Genomic DNA, 21,755 nt, shown 5'->3' with positions numbered 1-21,755 from the left:
CATGCCTAAACTGAGGAAGATAAGGAACAGTTAGATCAGGAAAAAGCATCTTCAAGGGGAACCGTCAAGTTTAGATTGGTTGTAAAAATGTCTAAATGAACTAAAATACCCATATAAGGCATTCAAAAGACGCATTCATAGACGTGAAATTTACATGAAATGTAAAACACACTGGTTATTCTGTGTCAGTAATGTTCAGTGAGACACACAAGCACCAGACTTGGTCGTCACAGCAACATGTTTGAATGATCTCACAACAGGCACAGTAATCTCTAGGCTATACTTCCTGTCCGCCCGTCATTCTGCTCCCCTCGGTTAGTAACATAGTAACACGTAAAAACGAAAAAGTTATCCCATTCAGTGTGGAAGTGGTAAGTTATGGGCTTAAGTTTAGAAGAAATAATTTAGACGGCAGTCGAGTGGTTAGCGCGCAGACCTCACAGCTAGGAGACCCGAGTTCAATCCCACCCTCGGCCATCTGTGTGGAGTTTGCATGTTAGGTTAATTAGCGACTCCAAATTGTCCATAGGTATGAATGTGAGTGTGAATGGTTGTTTGTCTATATGTGCCCTGTGATTGGCTGGCCACCAGTCCAGGGTGTACCCCGACTCTTGCCCGAAGACAGCTAGGATAGGCTCGGGCACATTTTGATGCTAACTTGTTTGTTCGCTAACTTGCTAGTGTGACTATACAGGTTTTATTTAATGTCTATAGGGCTTTAATAATGTTAAAACCAGTGAATGATTTTTGCTAGTCTTGTCAGTTAACTGAGTGAGTGAGACGGCCACCAGATATGCCATTTGTGTGTGTGTGTGTGTGTGTGTAACGTTACGCTGATGATAGGACGCTGGCTCTCATCCAGCGGGGCACACTCGCTGTCAATAATTAATGACACAATTAGCTCAGGAGCAGTTTGACACAAGGGCCGCTCCTCTCATCGATGAGCGACTCAGCGGAACAAGTATTGATTTTCTGCCTCATTTCAGGGCACGACTGCTGAGTCATGTCCATGCAAAGTGGCAGGCTATGAATGATTTGTGTTTGTCAGTGTATTATTTGCTGTGTAGCTCATCTTGTGTCTATTGTTGTCGCCTTTACAAGAGGCTGGCATCGCATCAGAGAGAGCGAGGGAACGATGTTGCAATGCTTTGGCCTATGAAGAAAACTCATTTCGGCCATTTGTAATCGTGATCTTGTCCTTTTGATCACTACCCAAGACATATGAGGGTGGGAACTTTGATTGACATGTAAATTTAGAGCTTTGCCTTTGGGCCCTGCTCGCTCTTTACCACAATAGACCAATCACTGCAGAAGCCGCACCTATCGATCTCCAGGTTCCATCCTTCCCCAACCCAATTTCCCCCATTTTTTTCTTCTAGTTTTGACTTTATTCCACTCATATTTCCAATCTATTCTTGTCAGATTACTGCTTATTTATCAATTTATGTTGTTATGTTTAGCTTTTGTGTTAAATTCTATTTTCACAGTGTACCACAAGCCGATAAAAAGACATCCACCGGCCCCTGAAGGCCCCTGGGCCACATTTTGAACACCCCAGACTGAGTAACGAATTTACGAATAGCTTTGACCAAATTCAACATTGAACAGTGACATCATGCAAGGTTAGCCTATGCGCTAAAGAAAATCTACATGATCACATGACTAGCATTTTAAGATGTGTAGTGAAGCCTTTGAACCCCCCCCCGCCCCCTCCATATGAAGCAAGCATTCTTCACTTTTTTTGACAGCATGATTATCGCACAGGTGTGCTTTCGGTTGGCCACAATAAAAGGCCACTCCAAAATGTGCACTTTATTTTTATTGCGAGGTACATGAATTATGAATGTGCTCAAACACAGATTTGCCTCATAGGGGGGCGGGGGGCTTTAAGTGCCGGCTCTAGTGAATTACACTCCAAGAAAATTTGCCTGGCAACACCACAGTTTGACAGACAGGTTCCCGTAGCTATTGATTGAAGAATATATCTTTGTATTGCTATTACAGCCAGGTCTCGTTCTAATAGTCTGCTTAGCTCAATTACAGTTGTTTAGGTTTATGATTTCAGCATGTGTGTGTGTGCTTTATTTTGGAAGGACACAGTCAGCTGTTGGCAATGACACTAATTAGTTACTGCTAATTAGTTAATATTGCTACTTGAATAAGGGGAGCTTGTATTTAATCAAAGAGATTACAAAATTGTCATAATATTAATATTAAAAGGACATTATCAATAATAGTGTAATGTTTCTACACACTACCTTTGTGGAAAAAAAAACATTTTAATTTCCTTTCTTAATTAGCTTTGATTTATTGACGCTCAAAGTCATTGCAGTACTTCAAACGACCAGCAGGGGGTGCTCCAACTCCGCCCATCTTCATCCGGGGGGCAGAGGAGCCGCAGAGGAGCTTCCGCCACATTCAAACTCCGAAAGCACGCCTGATTTGCTTTAACTGCTTCCTTCCTGTGACTAATTAGCACCAATCTATCCATCATCCACTCTGACACCGGCATTTTCCCTTACAGAGGTAATGCTTGCACTTGTGCAAATGTTGTGCAAATGGCGTCGTCACCTGTTCGAGCCTGCAACCGTTTACGCTTTATGCTATTAAGTCGTGTAATATTTAGCAACAAATGTGGATTCATTTTGGCTATGGGTTGTGTTGTGGTATTTATAACATTATTTGCGTGTAATGTAATTATTTGTGCAAAAAAAACTGCTGCAGTGCTAATAATGAATCTTGCTAGGCTAGGCCACATTAATATGACTTGCATGCCTTCAGTCAATGGAGGCGCCACTCTACTATGGCCACGCCCACTTTCCCCTCTGCTTGACCTGACGTATCAATGCGTAAGCTAGTACCTTCAAATACTGTATTCATAAAAAAAACACTCTTTTTGGGTACAAATCTTCTTCTTTTGGTGTGTATAATTGAAAAAAGAGAATACGCCAGAGGGGGTTAATAGTCGTTTTCGATGTAGGGGGGAAAAAAGAGGGGAGGTTGGGGACTAGCCTCAGCGGGCGGAGAGAGGTAGTGACGCGGCTGCTTATAAAGCCTCGTTGCCGGGGTCTCAGCTGTGATTCTCAAGCCGCTCATGACACACGGAGCTTGGCCACTGCCGGCCGGCTCGCTCGCTTCTACCGGCTCCTCATGCGCGATTTCCCCGCAGGAAGGATTTAATGTCCAGGGAGGACGCTGGTGGACTTGTATTACGCGTGTTTTTTTTGTTGTTGTTGTTGCAATTTGGGCTTATTGTGTCGCGTCTTCGGTTCTGCACTTTAAACGGTAAGCGGGACAATGACTGTACTTCAAACACGTTTTGTTCCAGGACACCTGCTGCTCCATGCATGCAAAGCGTGCACACTTTTTTTTTGTGTGCATGTTTGAACTTGCCGACTAACCTCCACGTTTTGCTTTTGCAGCTTCAGCGTGGACGAGAGACCCCACCGGGCACCGCCATCATGCCGCTGAGCTCAAGTTTAGCGAGTAAGAACTACGACTACGACTACGACTCCCTGCAGCCTTACTTCTACTACAACAACGAGGAGGAGGACTTCTACCCGCAGCAGCTGCAGCCGCCGGCGCCGAGCGAGGACATCTGGAAGAAATTCGAGCTCTTGCCCACCCCTCCTCTGTCGCCGAGCCGGCGGCCGTCTCTGTCCAGCCTGTACCCTTCCACTGCGGACCAGCTGGAGATGGTGAGCGAGTTCCTGGGCGACGACGCCGTCAACCAGAGCATCATCTGCGACGCGGACTACTCTCAGACGTTCCTCAAGTCCATCATCATCCAGGACTGCATGTGGAGCGGTTTCTCTGCAGCCGCCAAGCTCAAGAAGGTGGTGTCGGAGCAGCTTGCCTCCTTGCAGGCTGTCCGGAGAGAGTCCACGGCTAACATCAGCAGCAGCATCCCCACGACCATCACCGCCACCAGCAATGCCTCTGCCGTGTCGTCTGGGGTGGCGGCCATCGCTGCCTCTGCTTCAGAGGGGGGCTCCGAGCCTACGGGTGTCGCCACTTGGAAGCTCAGCAGCAGCTACCTGCAGGACCTTAACACCTCAGCGTCGGAATGCATTGACCCTTCAGTGGTGTTCCCGTACCCTGTGGCGGAGACGCCTAAGCAGAGCGGGTCCCCTTGTCGGGATTCGGGACGGGACATGCCGGCCCACAGTGGCAGCAGCAGTTGCAGCGACTCGGGTAAGAACTCTCACATCACAGCTTCATGTCTGGAGGTGGTTCTGGTGGATGATGAATGTCATGTGTTTGTTGCAGAAGAGGATGATGATGATGATGATGACGAGGAGGAGGACCATGACGAGGAGGAGGAGGAGGATGAGGAGATTGATGTAGTGACGGTGGAGAAGCGGCAGGCGGTGAAAAGATGCGACCCCGGCCCAGCGGAGACCCGACACCCCAGCCCACTGGTGCTGAAGAGGTGCCATGTCTCCACCCACCAGCACAACTACGCCGCCCACCCACCCAGCAGGCACGAGCAGCCGGCTGTCAAGAGGCTCAAGCTGGAAGGCGCTTCAGGAGGAGGAGGAGGAGGGGGCGGTGGCGGCATGATCATAGTGAGCCAGAGCCGCGTCCTCAAGCAGATCAGCAGCAACCGCAAGTGCTCCAGCCCCCGCACGTCCGACACGGAGGACCACAACAAGCGACGGACTCACAACGTGCTGGAGCGCCAGCGGAGGAACGAGCTCAAGCTGAGCTTCTTCGCCCTACGGGATGAGATCCCGGAGGTGGCAAACAACGAGAAAGCGGCCAAGGTGGTGATCCTGAAGAAGGCAGCCGAGTGCATCTGCAGCATGCAGTCCGACGAGCACAGACTGCAGTCCCTCAAGGAGCAGCTGAGGAGGAAGAGCGAACTTTTAAAGCAGAGACTCTTGCAGCTGCAGAGCGCTTAAAACTTCTTTTTCTTCTGTTGGCCTTTTTTTTGTTCTGTTTTTTTTATATGCAAGTTCAAGACTGTACAGTTGTTGCATGCAAATGCAGGAAATAAGGATGTTTGGAATCATTGTTTGATTTCCATGTTGAAACTGCCTCAATTGAAGTTATGGTTGGATTTAAATATTTAAAGTTTATTTTATTAATAAAATATAAAAAAAATGGGGCCTCACAGTTCAGTGGGAGCCCAAATTAAAATATACATTTTTATGTTTTTGTATATAATTAATATTTCCTAAGAAAATGTATTTTTGGATCTCAATTGTCTGGATGTTCAGACTCGGTGTTTGTTTTTTTTCCATTATGTTCCTAGATTCTTTTTTCAAATATAAAAAAATGGTTCTTGGATTGGTGCCTCCTTTTCTTGCATGGTACGGGTGGGTTTGGGGTTCACGTTGAACTATGTGGAACTAATTTATTAACTTATTTACTCATATTTAGGCTTTCATGACAGCTAATGAGAGTAAATTTGATTTGTTTCTTTCTGATCAGGTCTTGACTAAGTACTTAACTAATGACATCCTGCTCAAATAAACACACTTGCAGCACATAGTTTTAAAAATAATATATACAGTCAATGAAAACAGGATATATATGGAATTCAGAGTGCATGATTTACCTTTAAGGACACTAAACTGCCCTAAAAATGTCTACCATAGTCCCTTCTTACTGTCTTTTAACCACAAAAGCAGTAGTGCACACAACTGTCATAAGAAACTTACATCCTAATTATGTATTAATCATAGTTTTTGTTGGCATACTGTTCATCTTCAACCCATTTGGCCCCTCAAATTCTGCCTTAAAATCTAATTCACTTATTTTTTAAATTATATTTCTACTCCAATCCAATATTATCAATTATCAACCAATTGGAATGGCTTTGCTGCTGTTGCTATGCGGAGATGATGGAGCCACACTCTTCAATGCCCCACAGGTCAATAGGAAACAGTACATAATAAAAGCCACGCCCACTTGGCTGTAAGAACCCGGAAATACAAGCTCACAAAAAAAACACAACAATAATGACTAGACAACTTTTAGTGTATATTCCAAAGTTGTTTGCTGTTTAATGCAATGAAAGAAAAACTAAATTATTACAGTGACGTCATCAATGAGCATCGAGTCCCTGCGTGTGTGTGTGGTCGTGACGTCACGTCGCGTCCTGTCCTCAGCTCGCCTCTCTGAGCGCGTGCTGAGAGGACGAGAGCACATGGAAGTCACGTCGAGATTATTTTTTCGGCCACTTTGCTACAAACAAGACAAAAGAGGATTACAAAGGTGCCATTTTTAAAGCAGGAGAAAGACTATGACACGGTAAGAGTTTGTTTAGGATTGTTTTTTTTTTCCTCTCGCTACTTTCACGTGCAGTGCAGTGTTTATCGATAAACTTCTCAGTTTGGATGATGCTAACTTCATTTAATGCTATTACCGCTGCTGTACAATGTTAGTTTTTCTACATTTCAGTGTCTTTGCTGGTCTACTGCTGTTTATTTGCGCTACAATGAAGCTAACGCAGGCTTCTGTTGTTAGCAATGTGACTCATTATGTTATCAACGCAGCTGTGCATCATTTGAAGCCGCATTGTTGTGGATAAACCGTAAAACACTTATAATTCAGTGTTTGTACAACTGCAATATGACACATGGAACACAAAGATATTAGTATTATTACTGTTATTGTCATTATGGAGTGGAATTGTGGGTTTTAAACGTGGCTTGGAGCCATTTTGACAGCTAAGTCAGTTTACAAGCAGCACGGATTACAGTGATTTGTTCAATCACAACTTTATTGACAAGTTTGTTTCAACTTTGTTTATACGCAGCTGAAATCAAAGGCATGTAACAAATATGTTTTTTTTACATTCTTTACTGTTACAAGTGTAAAAAGTAGTTAACCACCGTCAAACAAAACCCTATAAAAAAATATATATATTACTTTTTCAACAAGCTTACTTCCTGTGTATATTATATTCATCCTGTTGGTTGTTGGTGCCACTGCTTGTTGTTGTTGCAAGTTTAACATTCAGTTAATGAATGGCTTTCAGCCCTCTTGACACCTTGCCAGCCGCTATCAGCTGATGCAGTGATTTATTCAGCCACAACTTTATTATACAGCTTAATTTAGCTAACAAGCTTACCTTTGGAGTATATTCTCCCCATGTAGAGGCTGCTGCTTTTTTTGGGGTTGCAGAAAAGCCAAATAAAAAGCACAACACATGATGGTGGCTAGTGTAATTTTGTTTTATTTTTAGCTAATCAAAGTAGCCGCAACTTACTTAACATTCAGTTCGAGATTTTAGCTTTTTTTTGGTTTCATCTGCATGCAGTGAGAGCATCGACATGCCACGTATCGTCATCAAAGCCATCAAGGATTAGAGAACTTTTTTTTTTTCCCTCCTGTCGGATTCTCCCAGCAAAGGCGAGAAAGAGGGCAGCCTTTTTTTTTTAAACTGAAGCTTTGGAGTTTGGAAGTGTTTAACATTAAAGGCTGGTCATGGAGTTCAAATGTTGACATAATTACCTTATTTAGCTGCAAAGACCTGATTCCCATGATGGCTGTTACGTGTGTGGAATGGTAGGTTCTTCTCAGATGAGCAGCAGAATTTAAACGGTAGACTGCGGAAGAAGTAATGATAAAACAATTGATCTTCCTGCAAGCTCAGCTCCTTGGCTAGCCAGGTTGTGTTTCTCAGAATCGATAGGGGGGGAAATAGTCCCTGATGTTATGGTGATTGCTTCAAGTTGCGGACTTTTGAAATGTGGAAATCTGTACAAGTTTGACTTGTTGATGCACAGATTTGACCTTCAACCCGAGCTGCCTCGGTGCACCTTGCGATGAGCGTTTTAAGTTTTAAAATAATTTTAGATAAAAAATTTTTTAATGAAAACATTACAATTTTTATATATTTTTAATTTTTTTTTCTTGTTTTACACAAAAACACAAAAAAAAATTTGCAAAAAAATAATGTCTGCCTTACGTGTAGGCCTGTCACGATCAATAGATCAATTAACCGCACAATAAATTAAAAACAAATGCTATAATTTAGCATTTGTATGTGTTTGTTTTCCTCTTCTTTCAAACAGGCTGGCTGACAAGAGGGTTCACTCTGTGCAACTGTCTCAGCACCTGGGCGTGTTGGTTTTATAGCAGAGTGAATGACAGAGTGAAGTCTGTCATTCAGTGTCTTTGTCCCAGTGGGGAGAGGCGGGGCGCTGACTCGGTGTGTGCAATGCCTAGCTACGTGTATCCCGTTTTTTTCTCTTCATTTCCATCACGATCCACTAACAACAGGCGTGGACGTCACGGAGGAGAGCGGCCTTGTTTCATGTGACATGACTCACGCCGCATTGGGCAAACAACGTGCTCTCTGCTCACCTCGGGCGTGGTGAAGCCTGACCTACATGCGTGTTTACGTACCAAGGGTGAAAGGAAGCATAGACACATCTTTTAATGAGCTGCTGCTGCTTCCTAAATCCTAGTATTGCTGGTGGAGTATACAGTAAATGTCGAGGTATTTATTTACTTCAACTGAAATAAGGGCAGGGCGTTAATTTTGGTTTAAATTAAATTTAATGTTAATTATTTAGCTTGAGGAATGATCAAAATTTTCGGCGACTACATCGGAGTATTAAATGTTTTTATTTTTTTTTGGTATAGTCTTCAATTTTGACAAGGTTCCGCTATCTTATAATGTCAAACTACAGTTAACATTTTAGCCGGTGGGATGCATTGTGGTTGTCTATGACCTGACAACGCACCATACAGTTAATTATTTGATTAATTTAGTATTAAGTACAAATTTTGACCACATTTCCTGAAAAGAGGCTTCCCCAGCCCGATGTTGTAATACAATATTTTGCCTCAAGAGGCAGCAAGGAGTAGCATCACGCCGCTAAGCGGCATAGAAAAAGTTTTTAATACGAGAGTCGGACAGATTTCGCCCGTTTGATTTTGTTTATCACATCGTGAAGTATTTTATGTGCAGTAGGTTTCTGCAACTGGCGAAGACGACGACGTACTCCATTATTTATCTTAATAAAAAAATATATGATAGACAAGTCAATTAATGGCAATAGAATTGCCTAACGTGCCATTTGTGCAAGATCAAGGGACTTTTTGCTCATGGGGGATTTGTTTCAGTCTTTGGTGGTCTCTCAGCCTTGTAATACATGAAAAACCATTATGACGACAATGCCACTGAATCAAATAGAAAGTTACCGTTCCATATGCATGAGTCCGAGAGCTTTGTGGAAGGTTCTTTTGTGCATCTCAATGGCGGCTAATTCATCTTTATTTATGACGGCGACCGGCAGACGGTCCGGCAGTGGATCACATGTTGCCGTCGCAGAGTTCACCGAGCTCGTTTAATGACCATTTAAAGCACAGCTAATGAAATATTAATTGTGTCTCGACGGCGCCCCGGCTCTCTCCATCGCTCGCTCGTCAGGGGTTGAAGGTCAGGCTTCGCTCCGTCCGGCGGAATCCATCACATTGATTAAAAAGTTCCAACGGAAAGGTTAATGTACTTTTAGACCTGGATGGATGTGACGCGAGCGGGGGCAGAGAGGGGGGTGTTTGAGTGACGGATGGCCACGTCAAGGTGTCTTTAGGGAGGAAAACCAGCAGCTCCCAGTCAGATGGCGCGTTTAGGTGTCGCAGGACTCCGGATGCTCACCGCATGTCAAGTCAAGTCCTTGGCTTGTCAGACATGGTGGTGGGCAGGAACCGCCGGGCGTCAGTAATCACGTTTAAGTGACGCATCAAGGTACAGTAAGGAAGAGATTGGCTTCACATCCCGACTAATAAGGCAGTGTCCCAAAATGGTGGGTTGAGCCACGCCCCCCTACCCCCATTATCTCACTTGCCACGTTTTTGTTTCTTCGTTTTTCTTGGCGGACAGTTGCAAAAACACAGCAAGCGACACCAGAAGCTGCCTCCAGCTGACGCCTGGCCTCGCTAATGGAGATACAGCGTGAGGAAGAGGAGGAGGAGCGGCGTCGGCGACGCGTCACTGCGAGCTCATCTTGGTTCTGATTAATGGAGCCCGTCTGCCGCGAGGAACACGCCGCTTTTTCCCCATTGACTGAAGCTACTGTTTATTTGCGCAAAACAGATGGGCCCCTCAGGGGTCCCCCCCGGCACATTATGCAAGCCACCCTCCTTGGCGCGCTCGGCATCCTTCCAGAAGGTTCTTCAGCAAGGACACCTGACCTTCACACGACCCCCTAAGCTAAGACGCTACACTGCGCTGCCATTGGCTAGTGTCTCCTATTCTTCTGTTTAGTTGATGGAGTTTAGCCATAGCATCAAGTGGCGATTCCAGCACCAGTGCTAATTGAACAGTTCCTCTCTTCAGAGACTGTTTTTGTGTGCCACAACACACACACACACACACACACACACACACACACCTCGTCTGAACTGAAGCAGGCAGCAGTTTTTGCGTTTGTGATTCTAATCGTCACTCGTTGCCAACTTCGATGAGACGGAAAAGCTTTTCAGATTGCGATAAATGAATCTCCAGTTTGGACGATTTGGAAGAGACCCGGCGATTTGCTACCATTGATGGATTGAACGTTGGGATGGAGGGGGTGGGGGGGGATTATTGTTGGAGTTTCTCTGTCGGTGACGTCTGGCATTGTTTGCGTCTTCCTGCTGATGGCTGTCCTTCTTTTCACCGTTGCTGCTGATTCACCACAGATTAGCTTGCTGATGTCTTTGTTTCCCTCGAAGGCGACACAAAGTCCTTGCGTTATTGGATGGCGGCGTGCGAAGGAGGAGCTTAAATTGACTTTGAACTGACTTGACTGGACATCACGGCAAGGCTAAAGCGTCTTCCTTCGTCAACATTCGACTTCCTTCGGAACAGGTTGTCAACTGTGTTTTTGGGTATTGTTGGCATACTAGGGAAGCGTTGTTCAGTCTTATAATGTCACATGACATTATGTCACATGACATGTCCAGGATGTACCCCGCCTCTCGCCCAAAGTCAGCTGGGATAGGCTCCAGCATACACCCAAGACCCTAGCAAGTATAAGCGGCATAGAAAATGGATGGATGGACTCCCAATCTAGGGACTTTATTTAAAGGTTATTTGACACAAGGGCTGCAACTAATGATTATTTTCTTAGTCGATTAATCTGAAGTTTGTTTTGATTAATTAGGCCCTCAATGGACCAAATCGGTAACACAAACAGCTAGTGGTTTGGTCCACAGCATATCAGAAAAGGGGCAAAAATATCCATCACTGTCTGAGTCGATTAATCTGGAGCTTGTTTAGATTAATTAGGCCCTCGATGGACCAAATGAATAACACAAACATTAGTGGTTTGGTCCACAGCATATCAGAAAAGGGGCAAAAATATCCATCACTGTCTGGGTCGATTAATCTGGAGCTTGTTTAGATTAATCAGGCCCTCAATGGACCAAATCGGTAACACAAACAGTTAGTGGTTTGGTTCACGGCATATGAGAAAAGGGACAAAAATATCCATCACTGTCTGAGTCGATTAATCTGGAGCTTGCTTAGATTAATTAGGCCCTCAATGGACCAAATCGGTAACACAAACAGTTAGTGGTTTGGTCCACGGCATATGAGAAAAGGGGCAAAAATATCCATCACTGTCTGAGTCGATTAATCTGGAGCTTGTTTAGATTAATTAGGCCCTCAATGGACCAAATGAATAACACAAACAGTTAGAGGTTTGGTCCGCAGCACACCAAAAAGGGGCAAAAATAGCGATCAGTGTCTTTAGTCGATTAATCTGAACCTTGTTGATTTGATTAAAAGTAATTGGTGAGGCCCTCGATGGACCAAATCAAGAAGAACCAAAGACCAAAGTTTATGGTTTGGTCTGCAACATATCAGAAAATAGACTATTTTCCAGAATCATAGCTAATATGTGTCAATATCTACAAAGATCTGCTTTTATGAATGAGTCAGTATTCCAGTTGTAAAGCCAAGATTGGCCAGGCTGGGTTTGGAAGAGGAGTTTAACGGGAATGCCCATGATGGGTTTTTTTTTTTCCCCCCTGTAAAATCCGATTGCCAACATTGCGTCTCATTGTTTGGCGACATTCGGTGTCGTTCTCACAGCTGTTGAGACGGCGTGTTGTTTTTGTGTGGCATGCCCTCACATGGTATCCCAGCCCACCTCTGTTTAATCTCTTTGGTTCCCGGCCAACTGTAAATGCACACATTGCCTCTTTTCAGCCAGACAGCAGCGTCAGCAGGGTTTCGCTTCTGCGCCGAGTCCACCCCTCGCCCCCCCTTCTCTCCATCCCCACAAGCAGACCACCGGCTCCCAGGCATGCCCCGAAAAGGAGGTTCAACCTGTGGGAGAGTCCGGCCTGCAACTCGTCAGCCGCTGGAGGTGTTTTGTCTAAAACGTTTCAGTGGAAGTGTGCATTACGTTACATTAAACAAGCAGAGCCCCACCGTGTAAATATTTGTCCTGCTGTGTTTGAGAAGCTTCAAAAGGAGCCAACGTCACAAATTCACCTTGGCTGGCCGCGGAACGCAGCAAGGAAGTGACCATCCTGTTTGGAGGTGCTCGCACTTTTAAGGCAGCAGCGAGTCGCCGAATTTGACCTTTATCGTGAATAATGAGTCACAGGGTCGGACGAATGATAGTACAAGTTAATTCCAATGATTGTAACAGTATGCAAACCAAGACGGTGTATGAAAACTGAGGTGAAATCTTAAAGTGACGTTTTATTGTAAATGTGATTTACATTAATTCATTCCAAATTGAATTGAAATAAGCTTTACAAAAATGTGTTTGCTTTAATTACTTGCTAAAAACAATTTTACTATGTTAATCTAGAATAATATTGTCAAAGTATCAGATTGGGTAAAGGCCAAAACTGCCTCGTTATCGTCTATAACCACAGCGGAAAGTTCACACGCAGCTTGTCACGTCTCAAACTGCTTCTTGTTTAATGACTGCACGTGCTCCACTCCTTTTTGTGACATTTAGATGAATTGCATATATTTTCAATATGACCATAATCAGATGATCCAGGTGGACCCAGTCAGACGAGGTGTCGTCACGGGAAAATGTCACACTGGGGGAAAATATGTCGGCTGCCATTCAAATATTTATTAAAAATCAAAGGGTTTGTTTGTCCCTAATGAAAAGGCTTCATTGGATTGGCAGCTTTTTGGTGAAAAGAATGTAATTCATAACTATAACTATAAATAAGTCGTCCAGACCTAATAATTGCGTCGCAGTCCGGGGGGCGGGAGCAAAGGGGTGACCATTCATTCCGGATCTGCACCTGTTGAACGGGAGCGTAAGTCTTTCCCGTTTTTACATCTTGAATTTACAGCCCTCAGCTGGAGGGACGACCTTTTCACTCGGGGAGGGGGTGGGGGTGGGCTTGATGGCGAGGGGGAGGGGCTGGCAGCTGGGACGACTTCACTGGCTCCTTGTGTAAAAAATCCACGGAGGCGAGGCTTTTTTTTTTTTTTTTTCCCCTGCGCCTTGAACCTGATAGCGCTCTGATTTGACACGGCGTCAGCTGTCAGTTTCCATCTCATTGAGGCGTTTTTTTTTTTTTTTTCAGATAAAATAAAAGTACATTCATTTGGTCTCGTGGTTGCGCTCTGGCGTCGTTTCAGTCTCATTCATGTGACTCAAAGGAGGCGCAGGAAGAGGCCACTGAAAATGTCACCCGTGCTTTCATATGTTGGCGTCCTTGGCGACAGAAGAGCGTTCATCAAGCGAGCAGCTGTGCGCCGAGAAACCATCGCAATGCTGACTCATTACAAAGAAACGCTCCACCGCCTTTGGTGCGCCCGTGGCTAATTCTCGGGTGCTTCCCCGGTACTGTACGCCGCGCAGCTGTCAGTCAGCAAGCCGGTGGGCGACGGGCGGAAATACAGATCGCTAATGAGCTCTTGACCCTGAACTCGGCACCCCGCAGTGCTAAGTGACGATGCTTCCCCCCGCTAGTAGTAGTCTTAAGATTAGGACTCTTTCATTCGCTTTAATAGCATCAGCACTATGTTTCTGGGGGTGTCGGGGGGGTTAAAAGTGTCAGACCCAACATTTAACCTCTGCTCTTAAGAGTTCCAAAGGTCAGTTGTGGAAACTTCCTGACTCGGAATACGGTGGCTACCCCGGACTAGTGGTTTTTAATCGGACGTTTTTGCATCTGTTCCGTTTAGTCTCGTCGAGTCTTCAGTCCCGTTGATTGCGACCCCGAAGGTTCCGCAGTAATGAGCGTCTTGTCGATGAAAGATGGGATGTCAGCTCGGCGCGGGAGCAGCCGGCCCGCAGGCCCTGCTGCAGCACATTCCTAATGGGTTTGCATTACGGTGGCGATATGAAGCAGCTGGAGTTCCGACCAGATTAGTAACCGTGACCCGGGCGAGCTGACGTTGCGTTACGTTCAACTAGTTAGAGGCGGCTCGTTGCGGACGGCGTAGCGGTCACAGGGGCGTGGCCCGTTGAGAATCAACAACATACTAGACAAATGCTATTAATAACCTTTTGCGTAATTTTGCTAGCTAACAAAATTTTGATGTACAGTAGTCCCTCGCAATATCATGGTTTGATTATGGTTTTGTGTTTGACTAGCCTATTTTTAGTAACAAAATAATATGCAAATGTTATGAATTCCTGGTCTAAATAAAGCATTTTCAAACCTAAAAAATGTTAAAGGAAAATGTACATCTATAGTGTCAGTTTATTGCGTCAACAACACCCATGTGACCAATTTGCTTCAATCGAGTCCACATGACGCGGTATCCCCCCCCCCCCCCCCTCCCCCGGTACCCCGAAGTCATCGTGAGAAATGTGTCTCACAAGATGTCATGCCACCCATCCACCCCACCCCCTCGCCCCCCACCGCTGTATTTCGGGCGCTGGTATATAAATATCAAAGACATAGTGCGCCCCTGCTCCGCTTCGGACGCCCGCCTTCCACAAATAGGGACCCGGTCACGTGAGCCGGCAAGCTTGCTAGCTATCTCTGATTGCTAGCGTTGGCACTGTGCCAGTCGGGTCGTGTTGCTTACAACTTTGCTCCCATGTAACATTTAATACTCCAGCCCCCCCCCTCCCTCCTCCACCATCGGGGACACGTGGCTGCTCATACAGCCAACCCCACGTATGTGGGGTACGTCACCATGCAAGTCTCATACAATATGTGGACTATTTAGTGGCTCTTTATTAGGTACACCCAAAACCAACAGTGCTTAACTTTGACGGTCGGGCCCGCTTGCACGCACTGTCAAGGTAGCGTGTTTTTAGCATGTAACAGGTGATACTCCAATTAGGTCACATGCCATGTTTGACATCGCATAGGAGGAAGCGGCGGAAGATTCCAGCTTGACGCTGTCACTCTTTGACTTTACAACCCAATGCAATTTAAACCTGACTGGTCATCATTCCTTACTGGGCGGGGGGGTCTTTCTAGAAAGTGTAAAATGAACCTTATCTCATATCAGAACTGTAACGTGTTATTTTCTCTTTTCTGTTGCAGCTGCTTCAAGAAAGGGACCGGTGACGGGATGCAAAACGTGGGCGTGGGATTCGGTTTTTGTCCCGGCTACATGGATCGTGCGTACTCTCACTCGAGTAGGTAGGCTGCGTGCTTTTTGTGTGTGCTTGTTTTACTTTTTTATTTTTTTTAAATAGTCTCTACTTCCTTTTTTCTTGGAGAGGACATTCATGCACCTCGAATTGGCCCTGCAGTGCACCGCACTGTGGTTTGAACGTGTTACAACTGTCACTATGTACTGCTTAAGGAGGGGAAGTCCAAACTATTCAAAGTATTTCCACCAAGGGAAATCGGTATATGTACTCTGTATATCAGTATCATTATATATCTCTATTTTTGCTGGGGCTTTATAAAAAAAATGCTTTTTTGTAGCCAATCAATTTGCAGAAAAGATGATTTTTTGCATTTCTTCTTCTCATCCTGGTCACAGCTTGAGGGTGAAAATGTTGAACGGATGAGCTCACAATACTGTCACAAGATCCACGTTACGCATGGAACACGTTCATTCATAAATAACCCCCGCCCCCCCCCCATGCATGCCTCCATGCAGACATTGTCCAGTTCTTCATGCTGTCTATCACTTGGACTACCAGCACTGGTTCTTGCAGGTGTCATTCATTTCTTTCACTTTATGTTACAGCTAAGATGGTGTGACCTTCTTCTTACCTGCCCCCACCCCCCCCACACCTCCCAGACCCGGCCAACACGGGTGAGTCATTCACACACTTCAGTAACTTGTCACCTGCCAACTGACGCTTCAAGTCATTTCTCTTTTTCGCTCAGAAGGAAACTGCCAAGAGTTGACCCTGCAGACATGACGCCTCTTTAAATTATTATTATTATTCTTTTTAGGTATTAGCGTAACAACTTCGCCGACTAGGCACGGGTCGGTTACCGCTTTAACGATATAACACGGTATGAAAGACGGGACAGTTGTGTGTCGAAAGCGTTTCTACGACATGAGAGAGAGTGGGACATCCATCCCGGGAAATATTTTGAAACGTCCCGTGTCAATTCCTCGCAGTCGGAACCGGGCTTCGATGTGCCGCCGAAGCTTGTTCGCTGCCTCGTTAGCTGATGCCGCCGTGCTGGGAGACAGGAGTGGAGGATAAGTGGTGTAAAGCGTTTATTCTCCACTGCAGTAACTGTTACATTTGTTCACTTCCTGCTTTCCTAATATAGTTTTTTTTAATTACTATTATTATTATTATTTTTTTACGAGGTGACCATACAATGATATAATGGGTACCATAGTAACTGTCAATATAGTGATATATATATATATATAGCACATCATGATTCTTTATTTATGATTTATTTAGAAATATATTTGAAATACATATGTTCGATTTCCATGCCTTTACATGGTTTAAAAACAACTGTTTTGACTTTGACTTATTATTTTAAAATAAGACATTTTTGACAGTGAAACCGTCAAAAAGTGATATTTTTGGCCAAGGTTATCATACCGTCTGAATCTCGTTCTGGCCCATGCCCAGTCTTAACTTTATCCGTAAAGGGCATTTCTATGTAGCTATCTACCCGTCTGTATGTGTGCATATGTAATATGGTATATACTATTGTCAAAAGTATTGGGACAGTTGTCGGCACTAGGTTCATTCCAGCTTCTTCTCTGTTTGTTTACAGGCGGCGGCATTTTTCACACCACAACTTGTTTTTTTTACACAGTCCAGAAGTGAGACCCCCCCTCGCACCTCTCTATTGACTTCAGGTATGAATAGAAACACAGCTAGTTTGATTACATGTCATTGATGGGAAGCAGCACACCATCAAAGTATCAAGTTCCTCTTAACACAAACCCAACTCCTTCATTCACAAAAGCTAATCTCTAAATAAGGAAGTGATACATTTTGCTGGAGGTCAGTTAGTCTATTGTGTGTGTGGGGGGGGGGGCTTTAATTGCAGCTAGTCATTAAGTATGAGGGTGTCTTCATCAGCAAATCTTCAATTAAAGTAACTGCTCACATCGCCGGCCATTTAATCCCTTTATCTGTGCGCGCTAACATATACAGTATGCGTACATGTATGCATGCGCACGTCTGCACGTGACTGCTTCTTGTTATCTCGCCATCGAGTAATACAAGACAGCTGCTCTCGCTACATACTTATCTTTTTTTTTTTTTTTCTTCTTCTTCTTCTTTCCACTATGCAGCGAGGCGGAACGCTTCCCATAACTTCCCTGCAGCAGAGTCAAAACGAGGGTTTAAAAAGGAAAAAAAAAGTTCGGACATGCAGCAGGTGAGCATCTGGCCGTGCGTTCCCAAGCTTTTTTTTTTTAAAAAAAAAAGTGGGAGGTCTGAGCGCTCACACGCCCAACAGCGACAGCCTCGTACGCCTCGTCTTACCGCCCACACGTGGGAAAGCACTTTCCAGGAATCATGCTCCGCTGCTCTCCATGGCCAACAAGGCACTTTTCTTCCAGCCCAAAGCCATCACGCAATATTTACCATATGACTTTTTCTCCGAAAAGCAGAAGAGGCTACGTTCTGCACACCCAACTTTGTTAGCATCTCGGGCCGCTTCAGCTTAATACAGTACGGTTTGGAATGGTACGGTCACCTTTGATCAGATTACATAGATTACAATATCGGGACTATCCTGGGACTATGTTACAGCTCTAATACTATTTTAGATGCTTAAAAAACGACGTGTTGACTTCATCCACCCCGTTTCCCCGACCCAGAATAGCATCACAAAAGGCATGAAAAAGCAGGCTATTTCCAGCTACTGCTATTGGAGCACTTGCTGCAACTTGTGAGGCTTGCTATGATCTGTTGTGCGAGGGATGAATATTCTTAGAATTTGTCCCTCGGATTGTAAAAAACAAAACAAAACACTGTACATATTTCAACTTTTTACATCCAAGGTGTTTTTTTTTTTTGCAAGCCATCTATGGGAAGCTCATAAAGGGGCGACGTTGGCTCGCCGCCTTCATTCCAGCCGGTGAAATATAGACTAGCTCCGCCCTCGGCTGCACTTTAGAGAGCGCTTGAGTATGACGAAACCTCACTGGAAGGCATCCCGCAGCTATGTGAGTCGGCGGTGCAGAATGGCTGTTCAAATTGATGGCAATGACCAAGCTAGCCTCTCAAGTTTGTTTCACAAGACGTCACATGTAACGATGATGATGATAATAAATATATTTTTTTGCTTATTGACACAAATGTAAAAAGAAGAATCAATCTAACTGTCTTTTAACGCTTTTTAAGGCTACAAATTGACGTAAAGATGCTAAAAAGGGACTTGCTAACAGGTTTAGGGAAGCTGAACTGACCTAAGGAGGAAGTAATAACAGAAATAGTCAGTTCCAGGGTCAAGTCAGAGCTGTTGTTTATTATACAACTTCCATTTACCGTTCAAGCGACTTGTTAAACACGTTAAAAATTGCCACTTATCGCTTTTTGAACTTTCATGTGCAAAATCGATGTACGAATTGTTCGATTTCAGCGGTATGGCTTCCAAACAGGAAGTGATCCCGCACTGAAGAGTAGCCTTTTGCGACAATGCTAGTGCAAACATGGCGCATAGAGGTGTTCAGACTATGTTATGGACCTCTACGTTGGTGGATTTAGTGTTGCCGTAGCAACCACGAAAGTACCGTTCTCTTATGACAAGGCAGTGTAGCATCACGCCGGGGAAAAGACTTTCACGCTGACACAAAAGGTAACGTGTTCATGAAAGTCACGTCGATGGGAAGATTCCCCTTCGCAAAAGGCGACCCTTTCATATCCTCTCTTGTTCTCACTCGTGTTTTGTCTTTGACTCACTTCTCTTTACGGAGTTTAGCGTTTAGCGTTTTGAGGTATTGTTTCAGGGGAAAGCCACCACATTCAGACTGGCTCATCTGAATTGCAAATAGACAAGCGGACGGAGAATTATTAATGACTCAGCCTTTTTCAACTGTTAAGGGGGGAGGGCGGCGCTAAATAGGCAGCTAGTACAAGTTAGACACATTAAAGGCTATGTAAGGTTATTTAAAGCACACGATACATATATACTTATGAAATTAGCCATGAATATTACTGTGGACTATTTTTTTATCTCAACTGGGGAGGGGAACGCAGGGAGGCAGAGGTGTGGACTCGATTCACAGATATACATTTTTCTCATAAAATAAATGTTTTAATCTTAAATCTCAAATATATATTGAAGGGACACAGCTAGCGTACTGACACTAGCTAAAATGCTAACTGAGTAAACATTAAAAGGAACCGCTTATGCTCATTTTCGGCGCTTTGTATTAAGTTGTGGACTCCTATACATCAGCTAAACACCATAAAGCTTTCTAGATCTTCCAGATTCTGCACTTCTGTCTGCAGTGTTTTCACGGACTTCCTGCTTCCGAACCAAACCGTATTTTCCGGACTATAAGTCGCACTTTTTTTTTTTCATAAGTTGGCTGTTCCTGCGACGCTGGACACCTTTTTATGTTTGTTTATTTTTCGTGTAGCTGTAGCATTGTGTTAGCATATCTTACACCTATTCAGCTTGTTGTCTATTATTTTATTGTTAGAACTTGCCTTCCAAGAGGACGTAATGTCGGTTTTGGTCATAAAATAAAATAAAAAAATGCGACTTGTACTCCAGTACGACTTATATATGTGTTTTTCTACCTAATTATGTATTTTTGGCTTTGTGCGATTTATACTCCGGAGCGACTTATAGTACAGAAAATACGGTACTCCCGGCCCTCCTCCAGGTACACCCACTCCGCTGTGATTGGTCACATTCCCAAGCGCTCCCGAAGACCCGCGTTCACTGAGTTCAGGCAACCTGGAGCCAACATAAGGATGTCCAACGTCAGTAGAATACAACATTGTAACAACGTGGTGAAAATATTAGCATGGCTCCGAGCTAAAACTAATAACCAAAGCAGGACATATATTCCTAAATTCTGTGCGGAATATCGAATGCATTCTTGTGCAAAGCACGAGGAACGTGAGCGGAAGTTTGCGGTTCGGTCATTCCACTTCTGCCCTCCCGTCAATGACTCACGCGGCGTGAGAAACGCACACGATTTTTCCCTCCATACATGACATCGCCGCACTTCGGTCCAGCCGTGTAATTAAATGAAAGGACAGACACGGCGGAGACACATCAGAATGAAGCCGTCGCTCACGTGACGCGACGTCTCGCGTCCAAAGAGGAGAGCAATTGGATCAGAGGTTGTAATTTTCCGACGGAATCTAATATAGAGGCTGTTGTCAGGGGGGGGCAGCAGTATAGTTGTGGAGGCATCATCCCTCAAATGACAGGTCAGGCTGCGAGGAAGGAGAAAGCCACACAGAGTTCACGGAGTGTGCGGCGGGGCGACATGACAAAGGCCACGCCCTCCACCGCATACTTAAATCTGTGCGCCAAACAATTATTTTGTCTTTTTATTTGTACGCCATAAATAGTGTCGCTTTGGGTGGTTGTGGCGGCGAGGATCATGTGCTGCTGTGTGTGTGTGTATGGGGGGGGGTGGCGATGAAGGCGGCTCACACACAAGTATGCATGGCGGCGATGGTGGCGGCGGACGCAAATAGCTCCGCGCGGCTGCAGGCTTTTATGCCGAGGGCCACCTCAGCTGATTCCTGACCTACTCCTCTTGCTTCTCTGCTTGCAAACGTGACGAGGCTCTACTCTGCTAGGTGGGTCAAAGGTTACTTGCCCGGCGGGTGGGGGTGGGGGGGGGGGCTGCGCTCCTCAGCGAAAATATTGCAAGTTATCTGGACGGGGTGATAAGTGAGGAGATGTGAGAAGAAGACCCATCCATACATGCACACTCAGCCAGGCTTGATAATGAACAAGTGCCCTTGAAGCTTCATAAAAGAGAAGGCCCCCCCTGATAATTAGCATTGCGGCTTTTGAAATATTCATGCGAGGGGTGGGGGGCACCACCACCAATTCAGACCATGTGAGTATGCATGAAGCACCGGGCTTTAACCACGCTAACATGACATGTTTTAAACATGTTACCACCTCGTCTTCTGTCACGTGACGTTCTTCACGCCTCCGGAGCCTCTTTTTGTCTCCCCCAACCTGCCCGTCACTCTGGCAACATCCCAAAAAGTGGTTGTCAGTAGTAGCCGACTCCCCGGGAAGTCAGCCAGGAGATAGTGATGAAACAATAGTTGGAGCGTTTGCCTCATAATAATCCCCGCTCTGATGTGCATGTGCGAAGAACATCAGCAGGATTTCGCCGTCTTTTCTTGTCCGTCATACTCGGGTGCTTTTATGATTGAATTAAAGGGATTGCAGGCAAAGTGTGCCTGCTTTACGAAGAGTGCGGGACCCCC

At 45.0% G+C, this 21,755-nt stretch overlaps 1 protein-coding gene and 1 long non-coding RNA gene across 7 annotated transcripts in view; both read left to right on the top strand.

The window, feature by feature from the left end:
* Nucleotides 1–2,353: 2,353 nt before the first annotated feature.
* Nucleotides 2,354–5,297, top strand: LOC131108787 (transcriptional regulator Myc-like). Of its 2 annotated transcripts, none has more exons than XM_058060109.1 (3): nucleotides 2,354–2,526; nucleotides 3,423–4,194; nucleotides 4,270–5,297. In XM_058060109.1, the coding sequence occupies exons 2-3, from the start codon at nucleotides 3,462–3,464 to the stop codon at nucleotides 4,902–4,904; spliced, it is 1,368 nt and encodes a 455-aa protein (XP_057916092.1). In that variant the 5' UTR covers nucleotides 2,354–2,526; nucleotides 3,423–3,461; the 3' UTR covers nucleotides 4,905–5,297. The 2 variants fall into 2 exon arrangements, with proteins under 2 accessions (XP_057916092.1, XP_057916091.1); XM_058060108.1 differs by lacking the exon at nucleotides 2,354–2,526 and adding an exon at nucleotides 3,072–3,285 and having other exon boundaries at nucleotides 4,270–5,293.
* An 823-nt stretch (nucleotides 5,298–6,120) lies between these two features.
* The window catches only part of LOC131109127 (uncharacterized), a 51,502-nt gene continuing 35,867 nt past the window's right edge, over nucleotides 6,121–21,755 (top strand). For 3 of the 5 annotated variants that reach the window (XR_009120669.1, XR_009120667.1, XR_009120668.1), the window contains exons 1-5: nucleotides 6,121–6,258; nucleotides 15,436–15,530; nucleotides 16,094–16,162; nucleotides 17,101–17,185; nucleotides 17,627–17,712. This is a non-coding gene — a long non-coding RNA (uncharacterized LOC131109127). Of the gene's footprint in view, nucleotides 6,259–15,435; nucleotides 15,535–16,093; nucleotides 16,163–17,100; nucleotides 17,186–17,626; nucleotides 17,713–21,755 lie in introns of all 5 variants that reach the window. The other 2 variants (XR_009120670.1, XR_009120671.1) reach the window with 2 other exon arrangements.

This window comes from Doryrhamphus excisus, chromosome 21 (genome assembly GCF_030265055.1).
Source record: "Doryrhamphus excisus isolate RoL2022-K1 chromosome 21, RoL_Dexc_1.0, whole genome shotgun sequence".
Classification (NCBI taxonomy): Eukaryota; Metazoa; Chordata; class Actinopteri; order Syngnathiformes; family Syngnathidae; genus Doryrhamphus; species Doryrhamphus excisus.
The sequence above is the reverse complement of the archived record's forward strand: the minus strand, read 5'-3'. Positions and strand labels throughout refer to the sequence as shown.